Source organism: Hyaena hyaena, unplaced genomic scaffold, assembly GCF_003009895.1.
Source record: "Hyaena hyaena isolate Hyena2069 unplaced genomic scaffold, ASM300989v1 scaffold_795, whole genome shotgun sequence".
NCBI lineage: Eukaryota > Metazoa > Chordata > Mammalia > Carnivora > Hyaenidae > Hyaena > Hyaena hyaena.
Window position 1 is genome coordinate 616,110 of NW_024081425.1, and position 23,196 is coordinate 639,305.

The following is a 23,196-nucleotide window of genomic DNA, read 5'->3' on the forward strand; positions in this document are numbered from 1 at the left end:
CCCCTCTCTACCCATAAACTCTTCTGAAGATCTACAACTCAAATTAGGTGGGAAGCGTGCTCTTCCTCTGTATTCTCAAAACAACTTATGCAAAGTTTGTATCTCTGCCTTCTTCAGTAGACCATGACTCCTTAAGAACAAAAACCAGCTTTTATTTATATTTAGCTCCTGATTGCTTACGAAAGTACACTTAGCACTTGTGAGAGGCAAATAAGAAAAATTGGTTCTTTAATTTTATTTCTTCAGTGAGAAATAAAGTTTTATCATTTAAAAAATAAAATAAACTTCATCTGTCATAACCAAAACAATAGTACACAAGTCAATGAAAATTAATAGCACAAGCTGGCATGTGACAGAGGTTCTTTACTCCTGTTTGAAAGTTTTGTGTAGTCATACAAGTAAAAGCTGTCACGTGCGTCAGTATTATACAAACATGGAAACACGAAAAGAAATGTCTTGCCTTTGATTAGTTATTAATTATTTAACAAAATGAATTGCCAACACACACTGAGGCTACCTCCCTTCTTCCAGTAAATACTCTCCAGGACTTTCTTTCTTCAAAACTCTAATTCTCCATTCTCCAGGGCCTTCCTTTATTTCCTTGATTTCTGCTTATCCCACGCCTAGGTGGCATAGAATCCTCCAAGGGAAAGCAGTGACAAAATTGGAATGCCCATATTCAAAACAGAGGCACAGTTTTAGGAAAAGCAAAATTATTCACACTAATAGTGCAATCCATTATTAAACAGATACAAAATTATGAAACAGAAAATGCTTACTTAAAAAGATGTAAGTAATACTGAATGACCCATGATTTCTCCATACATCAAATATGTAGATGTAGAACCTATCTCTTGGCCTGCAAGTATTAAACCCACTGAGTATCCCACTTTTAATAGGTTCCTAAATATAAAGTGGCAATTAATTTATCCCATTGGTTGGGTGATCAGTTTCCAGTGAGCTTAGGGAGGTCATTCTCTGACATTATGAAGATGAAGACAGTCTCCAACTTTGAAGTAAAAACAAACAAACTAACAACAACAACAACAAAACCACTGAGGGTTTGATTTTGGCATTAATCCCAGAATTCAGCTTTTATTCTATTAGGGGTATTTTGCTTAAAATAGAGCTCATCTTAAATGGGGCCCAAAAATTCAAAATTTTTGAAAAATTGATTTTAAAGTACTACCCATTAAGAACTTTTGAGGTTCTGGTAAGATCATTAAATAGTCACTAGAAGTAAACTCTTTAATATCTAGGACTCATTTAAATGCCTGTTAACCCTTTAAGAAGACTTCTATTTTACTCCTAACACCAATGATAATCATTTAACTAAATAACTAAATAAAGGTTATTTTTTTCTCTTTTATTTTTCAAACTTCAAAAATGGGCATGATAATACCAAAACAATGTAGGTATTAAAAGTATGCTTTTATAGAACTCTGAAGTAAAAAGGTAAATAACTATATCATATATAATATAGTCAAAGATCATCAAGGTAAAATTGAATAATGCTAAAAATAGCATTAAATTGATGCAAACTGAAGCAAACTAAAAAAATAAAACAAAGGAAAAATTACTACACCCAAAGAAAACATCTTAAAATAGTAGTTAAATTCACTATCTAGAAAAGTAGATTCAAACTATTTAAGAAAATAGAGCCAAAAGATTATTTAATACTCAATGAACTCTATTTGAGAGACTCCAGGAACCAACAGCAATCTCTCAAGATCGCAGAAAAATCCACTGCTTGAAACACGAGATATTTAGCAGTATATGAATAACATACCACCCTACCACCATTAAGAACACACCAACAACAACTGGTCTCAACCCTTAGCCACCCAATAAAAGCTTGCAACCTTTAGATATGTGAATTTGTGCCCAAAAAGGCATCAACTCTTTAAAGCCCAGAGGCTCCAATATTAACAGAAGTAAGAAACAAACCAGAGTATTGCCACAACAATATTCAATCTATATACTTTATTCCCATATAGCAACATGTAACATCCTGGCTATGTATAGTTCCTGTCTTACTTTAATAACCTCCAAATGTCAGACATGTGTTTTCTAATAAAAAATTCCTAGACCCCTGATTTCTGAGTCTTAACACTTCCCTAAATTCTATCCCTCCTTCTCCTCTAACTAACAGTTGCCTCTAAGTCAACCTTCACTCATACTTGTAGTCAACTGCACTAAGGATTTTTATGTTACTTCCTATAGACAAGGCCTCAAGCCTTGTATAGTGCATCCAAACAAATCTTCATGCTTAATCAAAAGTGTTGGCTTATATTTGGGTTTTAGGCCTTCTCTCTGATGGTAATCAGAAACTGAGAAAATATATGAAACACAAATTGTCCGATGTTTTATAAGTAGCTTTTAGATAAGGTTTATAAAATCTGAAATAGATGACTAAAGCAAACCCTGCCTTGTAATAAGTATTTCATTTACTGAAGCTAATTTTATCCCTAAATAATATCATCAAGTTGGGAATACTATACCTGAATATGGGTTTTCTTTGGGAACTATAAGGTCAATACAAGTTTATTATGGTCTTAGGACCATAATTATCTAAGTAAACCTAAGTAAAAAACATCTTAATAATGGAATTAAAAGCTGATGAAAACCTTCTGGTTCCATATAATATCTGATTCTTTATGGGATAACAAGATGGGCAAATCACATCTAAATAGAAAATCTGACATAAACTAAAATTATATTTTAAGAATCTCGGAAATTTAAAAGAAGTTAATTTGTTAAGGGAAATGAGTGGGAACAGAAATATGCTTCAGTAATACCCTATTGGGTCAGACACAAGCATCCTAGGAAAATCTTGCTCAGCAACTAATTATCTATATTCCATTCCAAAAAAATAATTTAATCCATTTTTCTCTAAGAGCCCTAATTTGAATTATTTGCTGTCCATATAATTTTATCTTTAAACTTCTGTTTATTAAAAGAAAAAACAGAAGGTTTCTATTTTGTGTATTAATGAAAATCATACATAAGAATTTATTAACTTGTATGACAGTAAAATTCCAAATTATTTCCAACTAATAACTGAGGACATAACTGAAGAGTTTCTTTCAAAGAAACCCTACCTTAAACCTTAAAATCCTGATGATCAGGATCTCCTAAAAATACGCTTACACTGGAGTGGCTATAATGGATAAGCACTGTATGAAATCGATCTAAGGGGAGCCTGGGTGGCTTAGTCGGTTAAGCGTCCGACTTTCGCTTAGGTCATGATCTCGCGGTTCATGGGTTCAAGCCCCGTGTCAGGCTCTGTGCTGGCTGCCAGCTCAGAGCCTGGAGCCTGTTTCAGTCTGTGACTCCCTCTCTCTCTGACCCTCCCCTGCTCACGCTGTCTCTCTCTCTCTCCTAGAAATAAATAAAAAACATTTAAAAAAAAATGAAATCGATCTAAGCAATGTATAAAATTCCCTCTCCCCTTGAAAATGTTTTCTTTTTAGACTGCCTTTTCCTTACAAATTTGACAATATCAATTTTAAACATATATAAGCTTTAGTAGTTTACGGTTCTGCAACCATATAACAAATCAATTTTAAGCTAAGATTTGACAATTATAATCAAGAAATAATTATAATCCTTAGTAGGAGACTTTTCTTTTTTATTGTTATTTTCAAGAAACCACTATTCTTCTAATAAATATTATTTGAGGCACAAAATAATAACCAACTAAAATCTATAGCTGCCATTAAAAAAAAAAAACTGAGAAAAACCAGTGGTAGGGGAGATGCTAACACAATAAAAAACAGAAGCAGAAAAACACCAGAGTGATATCACATCTCTTCCTTCACAATACCAAATATTTTGCTACTATATGGCCCAAAGCCTTTTTAATTATCCCTCAAAGGCTTTAGAAAAACTTTTTTATGGGGCGCCTGGGTGGCTTAGTCGGTTAAGCGGTTGACTTTTGCTTAGGTCATGATCTCGCGGTTCATGGGTTCGGGCCCCGCGTCGGGCTCTGTGCTGACTGCCAGCTCAGAGCCCGGAGCCAATTTCAGAGTCTGTATCTCCCTCTCTCTCTGACCCTCCCCTGCTCACGCTGTCTCTCTCTATCTCCTAGAAATAAATAAAAAATATTAAAAAAAAAGAAAAACTTTTTTACAAGCATAAAATTAAAGAAGAGAACGGTCATAAACATCTCTTAGTGATGCTTTTTGTCTTTCATGAGTAATGACAAATTTCCAGATTGGTGAGCATAAGGCTGTGTCTACACATGACCCATCTGAAATACCTCTGATTTTACCCATCCCTACCCCCAGTCCCCAAAATGATTACTGTGCAGACTTCACCAAAGATGCAGGGACAAACTACTTAGAAACTGGTTTAAGTAACATCCTATAACTTATATAGAAATTATTTCAAATGAGGATTAGCTATTACAAAAACAATAAGTTAATGCAACAGGATCATGAATGCTATAAGGTGAATCAAAACCAAAATTTCCCCTAATTAAAGTTTAAAAAGCTAAATACAGAAATATTATACAAGAGAAAAGTCTCAACAAAATTTACCATGAATTCATAAAACTGAAGTGAAATTTATGTTAAATATCACTGCTGAGTTCAAAATAATTTATAATAAAAGTATTTCCTAATTTCATACTCTACAATTATTATTTAAAGTATTTTTAAGCTTACCCAAATGAAGGAGCGTAAACTGGGCTGCCAGTTCCTTTGCATCTTCTAAGGTAGTACAGAGTTTGTCTGGCATAAAGTAACTCTGAGATCCATTTGCAATAGCAGGAATAACAATTTTATATACCAAGAGTACTTTCCCATCTTGACTTGTTGTTGAATATAAATAATATTCTGGTGGTGACCAATTATTTTTGTTGCAGTAATAATCCAAATGCATTACTGCAGAATTGAAATGATTGGATTTTAAAGAATACATACTAATTGGAGTAAGCTTTATTCCAGGAAAAAATGGATAAGTGCATCTTTCGATTTCAGGAGGGCTTGGGCTATGCTGACCATTGAGACGAGCTGGAAGAGTTGGTGGCTTGCCTAGAGTTTTTGGGTGGCTCTCTTCTTTGTTAGCAAACACAATCAGGTTTTCAGAATTAGGGCTAATCTGACCATTAAGATGTTGTCTCCAAGTGTTTTCTTTATTTACTGGTTTTGCCAGTGTTACCTCAATACTTGCTCCATCAATGCATTTTCCATTCATAACAGACATAGCAGCTACTGCATCTTCTCGGTTGAAAAAGTGAACAAAAGCATAATCTCTAAGTTTCTTTACTCGTTCAACTGCACCAGGTTTGAATTTGTTGAATTCTGCTTTAATTGTTTCCTCTGTAGTTGAGATCATTAAATTTCTTACATAGAGAACTTTAACTCTCTGCATGGTTTCTTCGTCAACTTCTTTCTCTGGGTCAGCCCAATCTACCTGAATGGTATGGCCCCACAGTTGGAATGTACCTGTGAAAAAGAATAAATTAACCTGAAGACAGTTAAAACAACTAAAAGTCAAAAACTATGAAGTAAAATTTTCTCCAAAAAACCAGGAACTCAAACATCCATCAGTAGATTTGGTTAAACATTAGTTTCTCACAAGAAAACTCACATGAAAGATTTTATTAAGGCAACCCAGCCAGAATTTATGATAGAATTCATTTCTGAGAGACAAAAGAACAAATACACCTCAAAAATAGACCTTTATCAGAAGAATTAGGTACTATCCTTTGGATTTTTATCAAACAACAATAAAAGGGTATACATTCAGTAAATTAGTATATTATTACAGGTAATGACTCATTTGATAGGAACTTCTTGGATTTTAGAAGCATTTATTTTACTTCCTAATGCAAAACATCTCTATACCTCTTTAAGGGCATTATATATTTTCAAAATACCGATCTATGAAGTACTATCATTTTTCCATATTTATAATAAAGCTAATACGAAAAGGTAACCTTTAAAAGGACAAGTTTACCTGGAATTAGTTTTCTCCTAGCCATAGCAGCAGCTCTGTGGGATTCATATTCAACAAATGCAAAACCACGATTTTTGGTCTTATCAGTAGCACTTGGATAAACAATGACATCTACAACTCCTTCTGTAACTTTCTTCATTTCATCCAAAATTTCTTCTTTCTTCTTTTCCTTAGGAATAGCTCCAATAAATAGCCTGCAATTATCTAAGCTTACACACACACCAATAAACTTCCCTGGTCGAATCTCATAATTATTAAGAATTCTGATGGCTAATTGGGCCTCTTCTTTTGTAGTATACATCACAAAAGCATAACCTCGATTTTCACCACTAAATTCCATCATAAGTCGAAATTCATATATCTTCCCAGCTCTTTCAAATACAGGAACTAACTCATCTTCATACATATCACGAGGTATTTTTCCTACAAAAACTTCACAGCCTCTAGGTGGAGGTGGACCTTCCCAACCTGAAAGACAAAAATAAACAAATTCTAGTAAGATATTTAGATGCACTCATTCCACAAATGAACAGTGCCTTCTATGTGCTGTGCACTATTCTAGATGTTGAGGATACAAAAGTGAACAAAACAGAAGACCTTTCCTTCATAAGGCTTAATTCAACAGAGAACATATACCATGGTTGATAAGGGCTATGAAGGAAAATAAAGCCAGAAAAGAGTTGATATTTTTAGCAGTCAGGTAAATCTTCTCTGAGCACATGACGTTTAAGCAGAGACTTGAATGAAATGAGGGAATAAGGTTTGAGAATATATCATCAAGAAAAAGCTAGTGTTTTATACATTAGAACAACAAAGAGCACACAGGCCTGTATGACTAATGCGTACCTGAAGCAGTATTAAAGTGGTAGTCAGTGCCACTGACCAGGGGCCAAGATTTTATTTTAGGTGTGATAGAAAGCTAAAGGGAGGGTGTTGAGCAAAGAAACTGCACTGGCTACTAGTAGGAAGGCAAAACCATCATATTTATTTGGCTGTTTTCATCTGGTTTGCCTCTAGTATAAACACCACTCTTGTACTCACTGCTCTTTCAAAATCCTCCCCAAGTGACCTCTCCTTTAGTAGCTAGGATACTCTATTCCCCAGTAACCCAATCCTGGCTTCTTTATAAACCCAACCTGGAAAACCCAAAAGACTCCACCAAAACATTGCTAGAACTGATACACAAATTCAGCAAAGACACAGGATATAAAATCAACATACAGAAATCTGTTGAATTTCTATACACCAATAATGTAGAAGCAGAAAGAGAAATCAAGGTATAGATCCCATTTACAACTGCACCAAAAACCATAAGATACTAAGGAATAAACCTAAGCAAAGAGATATAAGACCTGTGCTCTAAAAACTATAGAACACTTATGAAAGAAATTAAAGAGGACACGGGAAATGGGAAAGCATTCCATGCTCATGGATTGGCAGAAAAATTTTGTTAAAATGTTCCCACTACCCAAAGCAATCTACACATTTAATACAATCCCTATCAAAATACCACCAGCATTTTTCACAGAGCTAGAACAAACAATCTTAAAATTTGTATGGAACCACAAAAGACCCCAAATAGCCAAAGCAATCTTGAAAAACAAAGCTGGAAGCATCACAATTCAGACTTCAAGCTATATTACAAAGCTGTAGTCATTAAGACAATATGGTACTAGCACAAAAAAAGGCACGTAGATCAATGGAACAGAATAAAAAAACCAGAAACGGACTCACAACTATATGGTCAACTAATCTTCGACAAATCAGGATCAATTTGGTCAACTAATTATATGGTCAACTAATCTTCTGACAAATCAGAATATCCAATGGAAAAAAGATAGTCTCTTCAACAAAAGGTGTTGGAAAAACTGGACAGCATCATGCAAAAGAATGGAACTGGACCACTTTTTTTTTACACTATACACAAAACAAAATTCAAAATGGATGAAAGACCTAAATGTGAGACAGGGAACCATCAGAATCCTAGAGGAGAATACAGGCAATAATCTCTTTGACTTTGGCCATAGCAACTTCTTACAGGTTTCCAGAGGCAAGGGTAACAAAAGCAAATATGACTGACTCGGATTTCATCAAGATAAAAAGCACAGTGAAGGAAACCATCAACAAAAAGCAACGTATGGAATGGGAGAAGATATTTGCAAATGACATATCAGGTAAAGGATTAATATCCAAAATCTACAAAGAGCTTATCAAGCTCAACACCCAAAAAACATAATCCAGTTAAGAAACAGTTAAGAAACATGAACAGATATTTTTCCAAAGAAGACATCCAGATGGCCAACAGACACATGAAAAGAGACTCAACAGCACTAATCATCAGGGAAATACAAATCAAAACTACAATGAGATACCAACTCACATCTATCAGAACGGCTAAAATTAACAACACAGGAAATAACAGATGTTGACGAGGATAAAAGGGGAACCCTCTTGCACTACTGGTGGTAATGTAAAGTTATGCACCCACTCTGGAGAAAGAGTATGGAGGTTCCTCAAAAGTTAAAAATAGAACTACCCTATGACCTAGCGATTGTACTACTGGATATTTATCCAAAGGATACAAAAATACTGATTTGAAGGGGCACATGCACCCAGTTGTTTACAGCAGCATTGTCAATGATAGCCAAATTATGGAAAGAGCCCAACTATCCATCAGATGGATAAAGAAGATATGGTGCATGTGTGTATGTATGTGTGTGTGTGTGTGTGTGTATGTATGTGTGTTAATGGACTATTATTCAGCCAGCCATCAAAAAGAATGAAACCTTGCCATTTGCAATGATGTGGATAAAGCTAGAGTGAAATAGTCAGACAAATGCCATATGATTTCACTCACATGTGGAATTTAAGAGACAAAACAGATGAACAAAGGGGAAGGGGAAAAATAGAGACGGAAGCAGACCATAAGAGACTCTTAACTATAGAGAACAAACTGAGGGTTGCTGAAAGGGAGATTTGCGGGGAGGGGGTGATGGGCTAAACAGGTGATGGGTATTAAGGAGGGCACTTCTGTTAAGCACTTGGTGTTACATGTAAGTGATAAATCATTAAATTCTACTCCTGAAACCAATATTACACTATATGTTAACTATAATTTAATATAAATTTGAAAAAACCCAAAACACCCAATTTCCTTTTCAGCTGTTTCTTAACCAATAGCAGAGTTGAAAAATATATAAAGATCAAACAGGCCTAATATATATAATATTATATATTATTTATTATATGTGCATAACATATACAATACCTCTTTTCCCTCACAACTATAAAAACGATTACTAAGGTCTTAAAGCAGTTATAAGAAAAAAATTTCTGTTTGGGATACTTATGATACATACATCTAATGTATATTAAAGATTCAATTTTTTTGAACATTAATACATCCACACCTGGGGGAGGACCACCAAATTTCCTTTGCCCATTTTCTTGAACCATGTTGTAACCAGTCTTTTCCATCAAAGCAAGTAATGCTGCTTCATTCTGAGTACCAGTTCTGACTTTACTGCATCCATTTGTTCCATCTACGTTTTCTTCATTCATGGTTGTAGTTCCTAAAACAAAATTCAAAAAACAGTGTTTATGACATGAAGCACCAGGGATCTATGAAGGATTGCTCTGGGTTGCAAGAAACCAAAAACAGTGTGGCTGCTAACATCTGGTGATCACTGTGGTCCTGCCCACAAAGTTCTGCTCCACAGTGGAAGCTAGAAACTCCATTTAAAGTCACTGATCAGGGGCGCCTGGGTGGCTCAGTCAGTTAAGCATCCAGCTGCAGCCCACATCATGATCTCGCGGTTCATGGGTTTGAGCCCTGCATCGGGTTCTGTGCTGGCAGTTCAGAGCCTGGAGCCTGTTTCAGATTGTGTGTCTCCCTCTCTCTCTGCCCCTCCCCTGCTCATGCTCTGTCTCTGTCTCAAAAATAAACTACGAAAAAAGTTTTTTAAATAAAAAAAATAAAAAATAGAGTCACTGATCAATGGAAACCAACTTGACAATAAACTATAAAAGAAATAAATAAATAAAGTCACTGATCAATTAAGCAGTAACTTTAGAAGGTCTAAGCTACAAGAAAGGGAGGCAAAAGTAAAACTGAGGAAAAAACACAAGTTAAGTGAAAAGGAGTTAGAGAAGAAAGAAGAAAGCAGAAGGAGAAACAAAATAAATACACTGCCATCAGTGAATAAATGATCACTGCTGGTCTATACAGCCCAAGGTTTAAATTATTTTATCATACAGGCCACCTGGATTTTACTGTGCCTTATACTTCTCAGATAGATGTAGCCTAATGCCAATATAGCTCATGTTGTCAGCAATCTCTAAGAACTCCCAACAGTTATCTGAAATTGAACAGATGCTTGGAGTAAACAGAATTTCAAATGAGTCCCTCCCTGTTCCTAAAAGAAGCTGCTAAGGAACATAGGTATCACAATAACTTGTACTCAGATCAGAAATAGGACCTACTGTGATTTCCAACTAGCAGCAGCTTAAGAATTACATCAGTGGGTGGACAGCAGCTAGAAAGAATCTGAAATCTCTGCTGACCACTGTACATAAAAATGTGTTTTTAGTTTTTTTTAATAAACTTAATTACCATGTCCTTAGGTTGTCAGAGAATTCACATTGACCTTAAAGATTAATGTTTTCTGTTTCTTAATTTTATTTCTCTCTCACTTGGTGTTACTATGAACAAATACAAAAATTAAAACCCACAGTATGGCAAATGCACAGGGAAAGCCATTTTGGCTTTCAACAGAACTTTGGTAATTATAAATGGAAAGTAAGTCACTGTAGCACAGCATTTCAAAAAGTATGAAATTTTTACTCACAGCACCTCAATTTCAATTTTAGTTCTGCCATTTTCTGGCTGTACAAACTTGATCAGCTCATTGTTTCTTTGCTTATTATAAAATGGTAGTACTGGGGCACCTGAGTGGCTCAGTTGGTTAAGCATCGGCTTTAGCTCAGGTCATGATCTTGCAGTTCATGAGTTCAAGCCCATGTTGAGCTCGATGCTGACAGCTCAGAGATGGGAGCCTGCTAAAAAGGATTCTGTGTATCCCTCTCTCTCTCTCTGCCCCTCCCCCATTAATGTTGTCTCTCAAGAATACATAAACATTAAAAAAGGTTTTTTTTTTAATGGGAGTACCAATATAAATTATTGCAAGGTTGCTGTTAGGATTCAATGAGGCAATGATATAAAAGTCTTCTTAGAATTACCTAAGGCCAAATAAACATTAGTTTTTATTAATACTAGAGAAGAGCACATCTTAATTTTTCATGTACCCACACAGATTTTGTTTTTGCTTTTTTCAGAAACTTTTTGTGCATTTTCTCAAAGGTTGGGTGGGGGGCTGTGATATGGCAGACACATAGGTAGGGAAGAGTATTTGCATCTCTATGGCGGATAGAGGGTAAGAATGGAAAAGACATCACTAAAGAATCACTGCTCTCAAGTAAGTGAAACTGTCACTGTAGTTATACTCACTAGTACTTAGTATAGCACAATAGCTCTGAAGTCAGACTGCTTAGATTCAAATCCTTTTTTGCTTACCAGCTAAAATTTTGAGTAATTTACTTAGCCCTTTGATATCCTAAGTTACTCATCTTTAAAATGCAAATAATGGGGCACCTGGGTGGCTCAGATAGTTAAGGGGCCAATTCTCTTTTTTTAATTAATTAATTAATTAATTAATTTTAAATGTTTTATTTATTTCTAGGAGAGAGAGAGAGACAGCGTGAACAGGGGAGGGTCAGAGAGAGAGGGAGTCACAGACTGAAACAGGCTCCAGGCTCTGAGTTGGCAGTCAGCACAGAGCCCGACACGGGGCTCGAACCCACGAACCGCGAGATCATGACCTAAGTGAAAGTCGGACGCTTAACGACTAAGCCACCCAGGCGCCCCCTCTTTTTTTTTATTTATTTTTTTTATGTCTTTATTTTATTTTGAGAGACAGAGACCTAGAGTGAGTGGGGGAGGGGCAGAGAGAGAGGGAGACACAGAATCTGAAGCAGGCTCCAGGCTCTGAGCTGTCAGCACAGAGCCTGATGCGGGGCTCAAACCTACGGACAATGAGATCATGACCTGAGCTGAAGTCAGACACTTGATCTCTGACATCAAAACCATGTTGGACTCTGTGCTGACAGCACGGAGCCTGCTTGGGATTCTCTCTGTCCTTCTCTCTCTCTGCCCCTCCCTGACTTGCTTCCACTCTGTCTCAAAATAAATAAATAAACATTAAATAAGTTTTAAAAATACATAAAATGAGGATAATACTGCTTATCTCATACCTTCTATGAATATTAGCACAAATACTAATTTTATGCATTTATTGGAACCTTTAGAATCACTAAACATCTATGAATAACTATAGCTTAAAATCCAGATATTTATCTTTACAGTAACCAATTTCAGAACAAAGTATGACACCAGATAGAATTAGGCTAACAATAAGACTCAGAAGAGGTTCAGTTTATTTACTAGCCTAATATAAAACCACAGAATTTCTACACATTATCTCTAGTTTCTACAACTACTAAAAGGGAATCTCAACCTTGCAAAAAGAAAATACTATTTCCACAGATGAAATATTGGAGGCTAACAAAGATAAATTATCCAAGATCACAGAGCCAGAAAGCGGCACAGACAGAATTCAGTCCCAGGTTGGCCTGATCTCAAATATCCCCTCCTGCCAAGAAAATGATTTTGACATACCTTTTGCCACAACATTACCTTAAAAAGTCCTTCAAAAAACAAAGAAGCATCCAAATTGACTTTTATGCAAGTGGAATATGCAGAAATTATAAATTAATATACCTTAGTCATGTGACTTCTACAGTCCCTCCTAGTTGTAAAATATTTTCTGAGTGGTGAATATAGCTACAAACACATTCAAATCACACACCACACACATACAATCTTTTTACAGTCTAAAGTTCTTTTCAAGCTATTATATCGCATTCAACGGAGTAATTCTGAAGAAAACAAGGCAAGAAAGTAGCCCCTGGATCCATATAGTTTCTACCAGGCATCTACCTAATTTCCTTAAACTTACTAGCCCAGTTTTCTTTATGAAGCTAAGATTCATTTATCAAACTGTCTAATGAATGTAGGCAGATATTCATTAGATATTCAGATATTCAATAGGCATCCTGAATTCAACATATCCAAAAGTGAATGTCATTTTAACTTTTTAAAAAAATTTTTTGTTTTATTTATTTCTGAGAGAGAGCATGCGGGGGGGGGGGGGGGGGTCAGAGAGAGAGGGAGATACAGAATCTGAAGCAGGCTCCCAACCTCTGAGCTATCTGTCAGCACACAGCCCAATGCAGGGCTCAAACCCACAAACTGTGTGATCATGACCTGAGCCGAAGTCGGAAGCTTAACCAACTGAGCCACCCAGGCGCTCCTGAATGTCATTTTAACTTCTAAATCTGTTTGAGTTCCTTCGTGTTTTACATCTCACCAATTCATTCATTCAACCAATAAATAATACCACAACAAACATACCCCCTTTCCTACAAACTGTCAGAGAGTTTCACAATCTGAGTTAACCCAAAGTCTTCCTTTGACTCACAGCTATCAGTCACAAAGACTTGCATATTTTACCTCTGAATAGATCTTGAAATCAATCTTTTCCTGTCCATCCCCACAGTCTGTTCTCAATTATTTCTTAATGGAATTAGTACTAGATTCCTAACTGTTGTTACAGGTTTTAGTCTTGTGCCCTTCAAACAAAATCTCCACAATGCTGTTAAGGTGATATCTAAACATCTTAAGTTGTGACTACAAATCAAAACTAAGGGAAAAAATGAGTACACTTATGTTTTAGTCTTAGAATCAAGAAAGTCTTTCTAAAAAATGAACAAAAAATCCTCAAAGGAAAATATTACTGTATTATTTTTACTACATAAATATTAACTATTATTTTAGAAGGCAAAGAAAACAAACCATGACAGAAAATCACAAACAGGGAAAAATGATCTGCAACACACACAGTTAAGGCTAATTTAAAAATAAAAAAAGAGCAGCATGGTGTCATAAGTAAGAACAAATTCAAGTACCTAAATAATGGCTTAAATGCAAATCCTGGTTCTCCCCCTTACTAACTCTGTCTTTGGGCAAGTTTGGCTTCAGTTTACTTGTCCCTAAAAAGTAGATAAAACGAGTTTCTACCTCATAGCATTGTTGCCAGGATTAAGCATAAAGGGCTTAAAACAGTATTTTGCATATAAGCACTATACATGCATTTACTCTCTAATTAATATATGAAAATAAAGTTAACTTCTGATAAAATATTGTGTAATAAATTAATAATTAATAAAATCATAAGAAAAACACAAACAGCAGACCAAGGATTGCAAACTCAGACTCATTCACTTCTTCAACAAATGTTTGTTGAGGACCAACTGTGTGCTGGTACTATTCCTTATGTCTGGGATACATGAGTAAATAAAAGAGCAAAATTCCTCCCTGGCATAGCCTGTTCACCAATGGAAGAAAACAAGCAATAATAAAAGTAATAAGTAAGTAATACATGTTAAAAGGTAATGTTGGGGGGGCAGGGATAGGACACATGGAAGGGATCAACAGAAAACAGAAGACAGGGTGCAATTTTAAAGAGGATAACTATGGGGCACCTGGGTGGCATCACTGGTTAAGTGACTCACTCTTGATTTCAGCTCAAGTCATGATCTCATGGTTTGTGGGTTCAAGCCCCACATCAGGCTCTGCACTGACAGTGTGGAACCTGTTTGGGATTCTCTCTCTCCCCCCTCACTCTGCCCCTCCCCTACTCATACTCTCGCTAGCTCTCTCTCAAAATAAATAAATAAACTTTAAATAAATAAATAAATAAATAGGATAACTAGTACTGACCTCAATAAGGAGGTAACATTTGAGCAAGGAATTAAGAAACCTATCTATCCAGCACTCCACACAAATGGAAAAATGAGGACAAAGGTACAAGGTAGAAGTGTGCATGACACACAAAAGTTACAGCAAGGGGGCTGGTATGGTAAAGCCAGGAAGAGAATAAGAATAGTAGGAGATGGAAGTCAGAGAGGTAACAAGGTGCCACATGACACAGACCTTGTAAGTATGGTAACGAAGGACTTCAGCTTATTCTGATTAATGAGGAGCCACTGGAGATTCCTGAACACAGGAGTAATATGATCTTTCCTTTTAAAAGGAGCATTTGGCTATTATAGTGGAAGTCAAAAGAAGTGGAGTGCCTAGCTGGCTCAGCTGATAGAGCATGAGACTTCTGATCTCAGGGTCATGAGCTCCAGCCCCATGTTGGATGTAGGGATTACTCAAAAATAAAAACTTTAACAAACAAAACAAGAAAGGTAGCAGCAGGGAGACCAAGGAGAAGACTACAACTAAATCTCAAGTGAGAGATGATGGTAGCATGGACCGGAGAGGGTGGTGAAGGGAAAAAGAAGTAGTCCCCAATATGAGATATATTTTGAAGATATATCCAACAGAATTTTGTGACAGACTGGATATGGATTGTGAGATAAACACAGTAGTCAAGGATAACACCAAAGTACTCACCAGAGCAATGAGAAGCAGAAAGATGAGGAAGGCAGAGTTAGAACAGATTTTAGGGGTAAGATCAGAGTTCAGTTTTGAACACGGTTTTTTTATCCACTAAATGACCAAATGAAATGCCTACAAGGCCCTGGGAACAAATGTTAAATGAGCAGAAAGGCCAAGGACAAGACTCTAAGAAAAGCTGTGTAGCATTTGAAAATGACAATGACTACTCAATTCTAGTAAACTGTTTCCACAATCAAATCCAGTTTGGCCAGTTATACCATATTTTCCAATTTTAAAGAGAGAAGCCAGAAATCTGTAGATTTTTATGTGAAATCTTAATTTTTAAAATGTGAGAATCAAAGAGTTTAATTTACCACCACAACTGCAAAACTAGTGGGCTATTCATGTACATGCAGACCCTGCTTGGATTCTCTCTCTCTCCCTATGTCTCTGCCCCAACCTAGATTGCATGTATGCGCACGCTCATGCTCTTTCTCTCTCAAAACATATAATTTAACAAAAATCTTTAAAAATTAGAATATTATGCAATTGTTAGAGAATATCATAGATTTGCATGTGCTGATATGGGAAAATATCTAAGAAATATATGAGAAAAAGTATGCTGGAGAACAATGTTTACTAGTTTACCAACTGAATGTTTTATTTGAAGTTACTCATGTACACATTCACACGTTTTATAGGCATATAAAACTTTTAGAAAAATTTACAAGAAACTTTAACAGTAGTTATCATTGGTAAGTAGGAATGAGGAGTCAAAGTACCTTAACTTCTCACTTTTCTGTGACTGTCAAGAACATATGCTACTTGTATTAAAAGCAGGAAGCCTTTTCAGGGGTTTCCCACTGTTCCTTAAATATAAAATTTAAACTCTTTAAAAAGCCATAAAGGTCCATTCCTAATCTGGCCCAGCCTACCTCTCAACTTCATTTCTTACTATATGTCAACAACGATACTTACCTATCTGCCATTTGTCAAATGTGCCAGTTCTCACATACCAGCCTCTGTGTAGCTTGCTCCCACAGCCCTTTCTCACTCACTTTGCCTTTCCTGCTCCTAATATTTTCCAGAAAAACCACCCCACCTCCCTTCTCAATGTTATACTAGGCATTCCTCTATTTATACTACTATCACAGAACATACCTCAGAGTACTGGTCTGTTGATCCCTTCTACTTCCTCCTCCCCTAAACTCTGCCAGATATCAAGAAGGGTCTAGTCTTTTATTTCCAAATTTCTACTACCACGTACACTCCCTAATATCTGATAAATATTCAATGAAAGAGACGGAAAGGGAGGGACACTGTGATTTAATTGAAAATAATAGACATGAGTGAGAGAAGACCTGGGTTCTAGTGTTTAGTCAAATCTTTGACGAATAACTTTACAACTTTCCCTTTACTTTCCTCACCTGTGAAATTCCATTTTATGTTTATTTCTGCATTCATTTTTTTAGCACCTTATATACCCTGCACAATGATAGGCAGTTTATATACATTATTTCATTTAGTACTGATAATAACTCTGTGAGATAGATGCTATTCTAAACCATTTCAAAATTAAATTGAGACTAAGTACAGTTATAGTGCTAGGAAACTGGTAGGATAGATCGCCAAACCTATCTGCCTAAATATTGGGCTCCTAAAAAGCCCTACTTTAGATTACCTACATTTCAGATATTAAATAATCTGAGATCTCCAAAAGATGATGTGATTTGCTGAGGTCATATAAATTGAAAACCAGCACATGAATCCAGATTTTTTCAGATCAATAATTTTTCTTTTAAACACAACTGTAACAACTACTCAATTATTTATGCCTTCTTTGGAAAACTACAGCATGATATGTTTTAAAAAACAAAAAAAAAACCCTGTTATTACCTTAGAGGGAAAAAAAATCAGTCAAAAAAACTTTTTGGAAAATCTCTAATAAAATAAAATAATTTCNCATCCTGAATTCAACATATCCAAAAGTGAATGTCATTTTAACTTTTTAAAAAAATTTTTTGTTTTATTTATTTCTGAGAGAGAGCATGCGGGGGGAGCAGGGGCGGTCAGAGAGAGAGGGAGATACAGAATCTGAAGCAGGCTCCCAACCTCTGAGCTATCTGTCAGCACACAGCCCAATGCAGGGCTCAAACCCACAAACTGTGTGATCATGACCTGAGCCGAAGTCGGAAGCTTAACCAACTGAGCCACCCAGGCGCTCCTGAATGTCATTTTAACTTCTAAATCTGTTTGAGTTCCTTCGTGTTTTACATCTCACCAATTCATTCATTCAACCAATAAATAATACCACAACAAACATACCCCCTTTCCTACAAACTGTCAGAGAGTTTCACAATCTGAGTTAACCCAAAGTCTTCCTTTGACTCACAGCTATCAGTCACAAAGACTTGCATATTTTACCTCTGAATAGATCTTGAAATCAATCTTTTCCTGTCCATCCCCACAGTCTGTTCTCAATTATTTCTTAATGGAATTAGTACTAGATTCCTAACTGTTGTTACAGGTTTTAGTCTTGTGCCCTTCAAACAAAATCTCCACAATGCTGTTAAGGTGATATCTAAACATCTTAAGTTGTGACTACAAATCAAAACTAAGGGAAAAAATGAGTACACTTATGTTTTAGTCTTAGAATCAAGAAAGTCTTTCTAAAAAATGAACAAAAAATCCTCAAAGGAAAATATTACTGTATTATTTTTACTACATAAATATTAACTATTATTTTAGAAGGCAAAGAAAACAAACCATGACAGAAAATCACAAACAGGGAAAAATGATCTGCAACACACACAGTTAAGGCTAATTTAAAAATAAAAAAAGAGCAGCATGGTGTCATAAGTAAGAACAAATTCAAGTACCTAAATAATGGCTTAAATGCAAATCCTGGTTCTCCCCCTTACTAACTCTGTCTTTGGGCAAGTTTGGCTTCAGTTTACTTGTCCCTAAAAAGTAGATAAAACGAGTTTCTACCTCATAGCATTGTTGCCAGGATTAAGCATAAAGGGCTTAAAACAGTATTTTGCATATAAGCACTATACATGCATTTACTCTCTAATTAATATATGAAAATAAAGTTAACTTCTGATAAAATATTGTGTAATAAATTAATAATTAATAAAATCATAAGAAAAACACAAACAGCAGACCAAGGATTGCAAACTCAGACTCATTCACTTCTTCAACAAATGTTTGTTGAGGACCAACTGTGTGCTGGTACTATTCCTTATGTCTGGGATACATGAGTAAATAAAAGAGCAAAATTCCTCCCTGGCATAGCCTGTTCACCAATGGAAGAAAACAAGCAATAATAAAAGTAATAAGTAAGTAATACATGTTAAAAGGTAATGTTGGGGGGGCAGGGATAGGACACATGGAAGGGATCAACAGAAAACAGAAGACAGGGTGCAATTTTAAAGAGGATAACTATGGGGCACCTGGGTGGCATCACTGGTTAAGTGACTCACTCTTGATTTCAGCTCAAGTCATGATCTCATGGTTTGTGGGTTCAAGCCCCACATCAGGCTCTGCACTGACAGTGTGGAACCTGTTTGGGATTCTCTCTCTCCCCCCTCACTCTGCCCCTCCCCTACTCATACTCTCGCTAGCTCTCTCTCAAAATAAATAAATAAACTTTAAATAAATAAATAAATAAATAGGATAACTAGTACTGACCTCAATAAGGAGGTAACATTTGAGCAAGGAATTAAGAAACCTATCTATCCAGCACTCCACACAAATGGAAAAATGAGGACAAAGGTACAAGGTAGAAGTGTGCATGACACACAAAAGTTACAGCAAGGGGGCTGGTATGGTAAAGCCAGGAAGAGAATAAGAATAGTAGGAGATGGAAGTCAGAGAGGTAACAAGGTGCCACATGACACAGACCTTGTAAGTATGGTAACGAAGGACTTCAGCTTATTCTGATTAATGAGGAGCCACTGGAGATTCCTGAACACAGGAGTAATATGATCTTTCCTTTTAAAAGGAGCATTTGGCTATTATAGTGGAAGTCAAAAGAAGTGGAGTGCCTAGCTGGCTCAGCTGATAGAGCATGAGACTTCTGATCTCAGGGTCATGAGCTCCAGCCCCATGTTGGATGTAGGGATTACTCAAAAATAAAAACTTTAACAAACAAAACAAGAAAGGTAGCAGCAGGGAGACCAAGGAGAAGACTACAACTAAATCTCAAGTGAGAGATGATGGTAGCATGGACCGGAGAGGGTGGTGAAGGGAAAAAGAAGTAGTCCCCAATATGAGATATATTTTGAAGATATATCCAACAGAATTTTGTGACAGACTGGATATGGATTGTGAGATAAACACAGTAGTCAAGGATAACACCAAAGTACTCACCAGAGCAATGAGAAGCAGAAAGATGAGGAAGGCAGAGTTAGAACAGATTTTAGGGGTAAGATCAGAGTTCAGTTTTGAACACGGTTTTTTTATCCACTAAATGACCAAATGAAATGCCTACAAGGCCCTGGGAACAAATGTTAAATGAGCAGAAAGGCCAAGGACAAGACTCTAAGAAAAGCTGTGTAGCATTTGAAAATGACAATGACTACTCAATTCTAGTAAACTGTTTCCACAATCAAATCCAGTTTGGCCAGTTATACCATATTTTCCAATTTTAAAGAGAGAAGCCAGAAATCTGTAGATTTTTATGTGAAATCTTAATTTTTAAAATGTGAGAATCAAAGAGTTTAATTTACCACCACAACTGCAAAACTAGTGGGCTATTCATGTACATGCAGACCCTGCTTGGATTCTCTCTCTCTCCCTATGTCTCTGCCCCAACCTAGATTGCATGTATGCGCACGCTCATGCTCTTTCTCTCTCAAAACATATAATTTAACAAAAATCTTTAAAAATTAGAATATTATGCAATTGTTAGAGAATATCATAGATTTGCATGTGCTGATATGGGAAAATATCTAAGAAATATATGAGAAAAAGTATGCTGGAGAACAATGTTTACTAGTTTACCAACTGAATGTTTTATTTGAAGTTACTCATGTACACATTCACACGTTTTATAGGCATATAAAACTTTTAGAAAAATTTACAAGAAACTTTAACAGTAGTTATCATTGGTAAGTAGGAATGAGGAGTCAAAGTACCTTAACTTCTCACTTTTCTGTGACTGTCAAGAACATATGCTACTTGTATTAAAAGCAGGAAGCCTTTTCAGGGGTTTCCCACTGTTCCTTAAATATAAAATTTAAACTCTTTAAAAAGCCATAAAGGTCCATTCCTAATCTGGCCCAGCCTACCTCTCAACTTCATTTCTTACTATATGTCAACAACGATACTTACCTATCTGCCATTTGTCAAATGTGCCAGTTCTCACATACCAGCCTCTGTGTAGCTTGCTCCCACAGCCCTTTCTCACTCACTTTGCCTTTCCTGCTCCTAATATTTTCCAGAAAAACCACCCCACCTCCCTTCTCAATGTTATACTAGGCATTCCTCTATTTATACTACTATCACAGAACATACCTCAGAGTACTGGTCTGTTGATCCCTTCTACTTCCTCCTCCCCTAAACTCTGCCAGATATCAAGAAGGGTCTAGTCTTTTATTTCCAAATTTCTACTACCACGTACACTCCCTAATATCTGATAAATATTCAATGAAAGAGACGGAAAGGGAGGGACACTGTGATTTAATTGAAAATAATAGACATGAGTGAGAGAAGACCTGGGTTCTAGTGTTTAGTCAAATCTTTGACGAATAACTTTACAACTTTCCCTTTACTTTCCTCACCTGTGAAATTCCATTTTATGTTTATTTCTGCATTCATTTTTTTAGCACCTTATATACCCTGCACAATGATAGGCAGTTTATATACATTATTTCATTTAGTACTGATAATAACTCTGTGAGATAGATGCTATTCTAAACCATTTCAAAATTAAATTGAGACTAAGTACAGTTATAGTGCTAGGAAACTGGTAGGATAGATCGCCAAACCTATCTGCCTAAATATTGGGCTCCTAAAAAGCCCTACTTTAGATTACCTACATTTCAGATATTAAATAATCTGAGATCTCCAAAAGATGATGTGATTTGCTGAGGTCATATAAATTGAAAACCAGCACATGAATCCAGATTTTTTCAGATCAATAATTTTTCTTTTAAACACAACTGTAACAACTACTCAATTATTTATGCCTTCTTTGGAAAACTACAGCATGATATGTTTTAAAAAACAAAAAAAAAACCCTGTTATTACCTTAGAGGGAAAAAAAATCAGTCAAAAAAACTTTTTGGAAAATCTCTAATAAAATAAAATAATTTCAAATTTATTAGAGATCTTAAAAAGCATCTCATTCAACCACCAGGCTGATGTACACATCTCCTTTACAATATTGGTACAAAGCAGGTGCCTTCCTTACTCTTGAATTCTTACAAGAAACACTATTCCCTGGAACAACTTAACCTTGGTTAACTCTTTAAGAAAGTTCTTCCTTTTTTTTTTTTTTATGTCTTTTTCTTTATTTATGAGAGTCAGAAAGAGACAGCACAAGCAGGGGAGGGTCAGAGAGAGAGGGAGAGACCGAATTCGAAGACAGGCTCCAGGCTCTGGGCTAGCTGTCAGCACAGAGCCCGACTCAGGGTTCGAACCCACGAAGCGTGAGATCATGACCTGAGGCTAAGTTGGACGTTTAACCAACTGAGCCACCCAGACGTCCCAGCAATCATCATTTCTTATATGCTTCTCATCTATAAAAGACTTTGACATTGACATACCTGTGATATTACTGGAAAACATTTTTTTAATGATTCCTTATTAATTTTGAGGGAGAGAGAGAGAGACAGCAGGAGAGACAGAATCCCAAGGAGGCTCCGTGCTTAGCATAGAGTCTGACTCAGGGCTTGACCCCATAACTCTGGGATCATGACCTGAGCCCAAATCAAGAGTCGGATGCATAACCAACTGAGCCACCCAGGCACCCCAAGAAAGTTCTTCCTTATAATGGATCATAGTTTCTTCCCTTGCAACTTTCACAGATAGATCCTCATATTACCCTTCTGGCCAAACTGAACATGCCTCTTTCACATAACTGCACATGAAAAATGATTCTCTTCTTCTTCAGGCTAAACACTACTAATTCCTTAAATCCAGCATTTCCTAAAATGATGTCCCTGAGAGTATTAACCTAGGGGCTATTAACAGGCCTCAAAAATGTGTTCCATTCCTAAAAACATCTAAGAATGACTATATGTCTCTCTTAAGAGTATCACAACAAACATTAGCATATGAAAAGTGTCAGCTAAACAAACCTTTTAACTTTAACTCCTGTTTCTCAAACATTTCAACATGACACCCTAATTTTCCTTGCTAATTCTATTAACTTTCCACAAAGTTATTTGGAAAATGCTGCCTTAACTGCTCTTTACAGGATACATTTTGATGTTCCCTATGTTCCCTCATTGTCCTGTCTCTTTTTCCTTTGAAAGTATGGTGGCCAAAACCACAAAGATTCCATTAGTGTTCCATACAGCTGCATGATATTGATGGTTCAAATCAAGCATACAGTCAACAACACTAGATTTTTTTTACTTTTTAAAAATGTATTTACATCTGAAGAGTAAATGTGATATGCTGAAAACTTTTTTTTTTTAATAATAAAGCTACATTGTAAA

At 36.1% G+C, this 23,196-nt stretch overlaps 1 protein-coding gene across 3 annotated transcripts in view; it reads right to left on the reverse strand.

Annotated features, from left to right (window-relative positions):
• RBM46 (RNA binding motif protein 46) overlaps nucleotides 1-23,196 on the reverse strand; it is a 54,806-nt gene that overhangs the window by 26,407 nt on the left and 5,203 nt on the right. For all 3 annotated transcript variants that reach the window (XM_039219138.1, XM_039219139.1, XM_039219140.1), the window contains exons 2-4: nucleotides 9,375-9,536; nucleotides 5,965-6,432; nucleotides 4,668-5,450 (exon numbers count right to left, since the gene is read on the reverse strand). In XM_039219138.1, coding sequence (XP_039075069.1) covers nucleotides 4,668-5,450; nucleotides 5,965-6,432; nucleotides 9,375-9,525 — 1,402 coding nt within the window. In that variant the 5' untranslated portion in view covers nucleotides 9,526-9,536. The remainder of the gene's footprint in view (nucleotides 1-4,667; nucleotides 5,451-5,964; nucleotides 6,433-9,374; nucleotides 9,537-23,196) is intronic.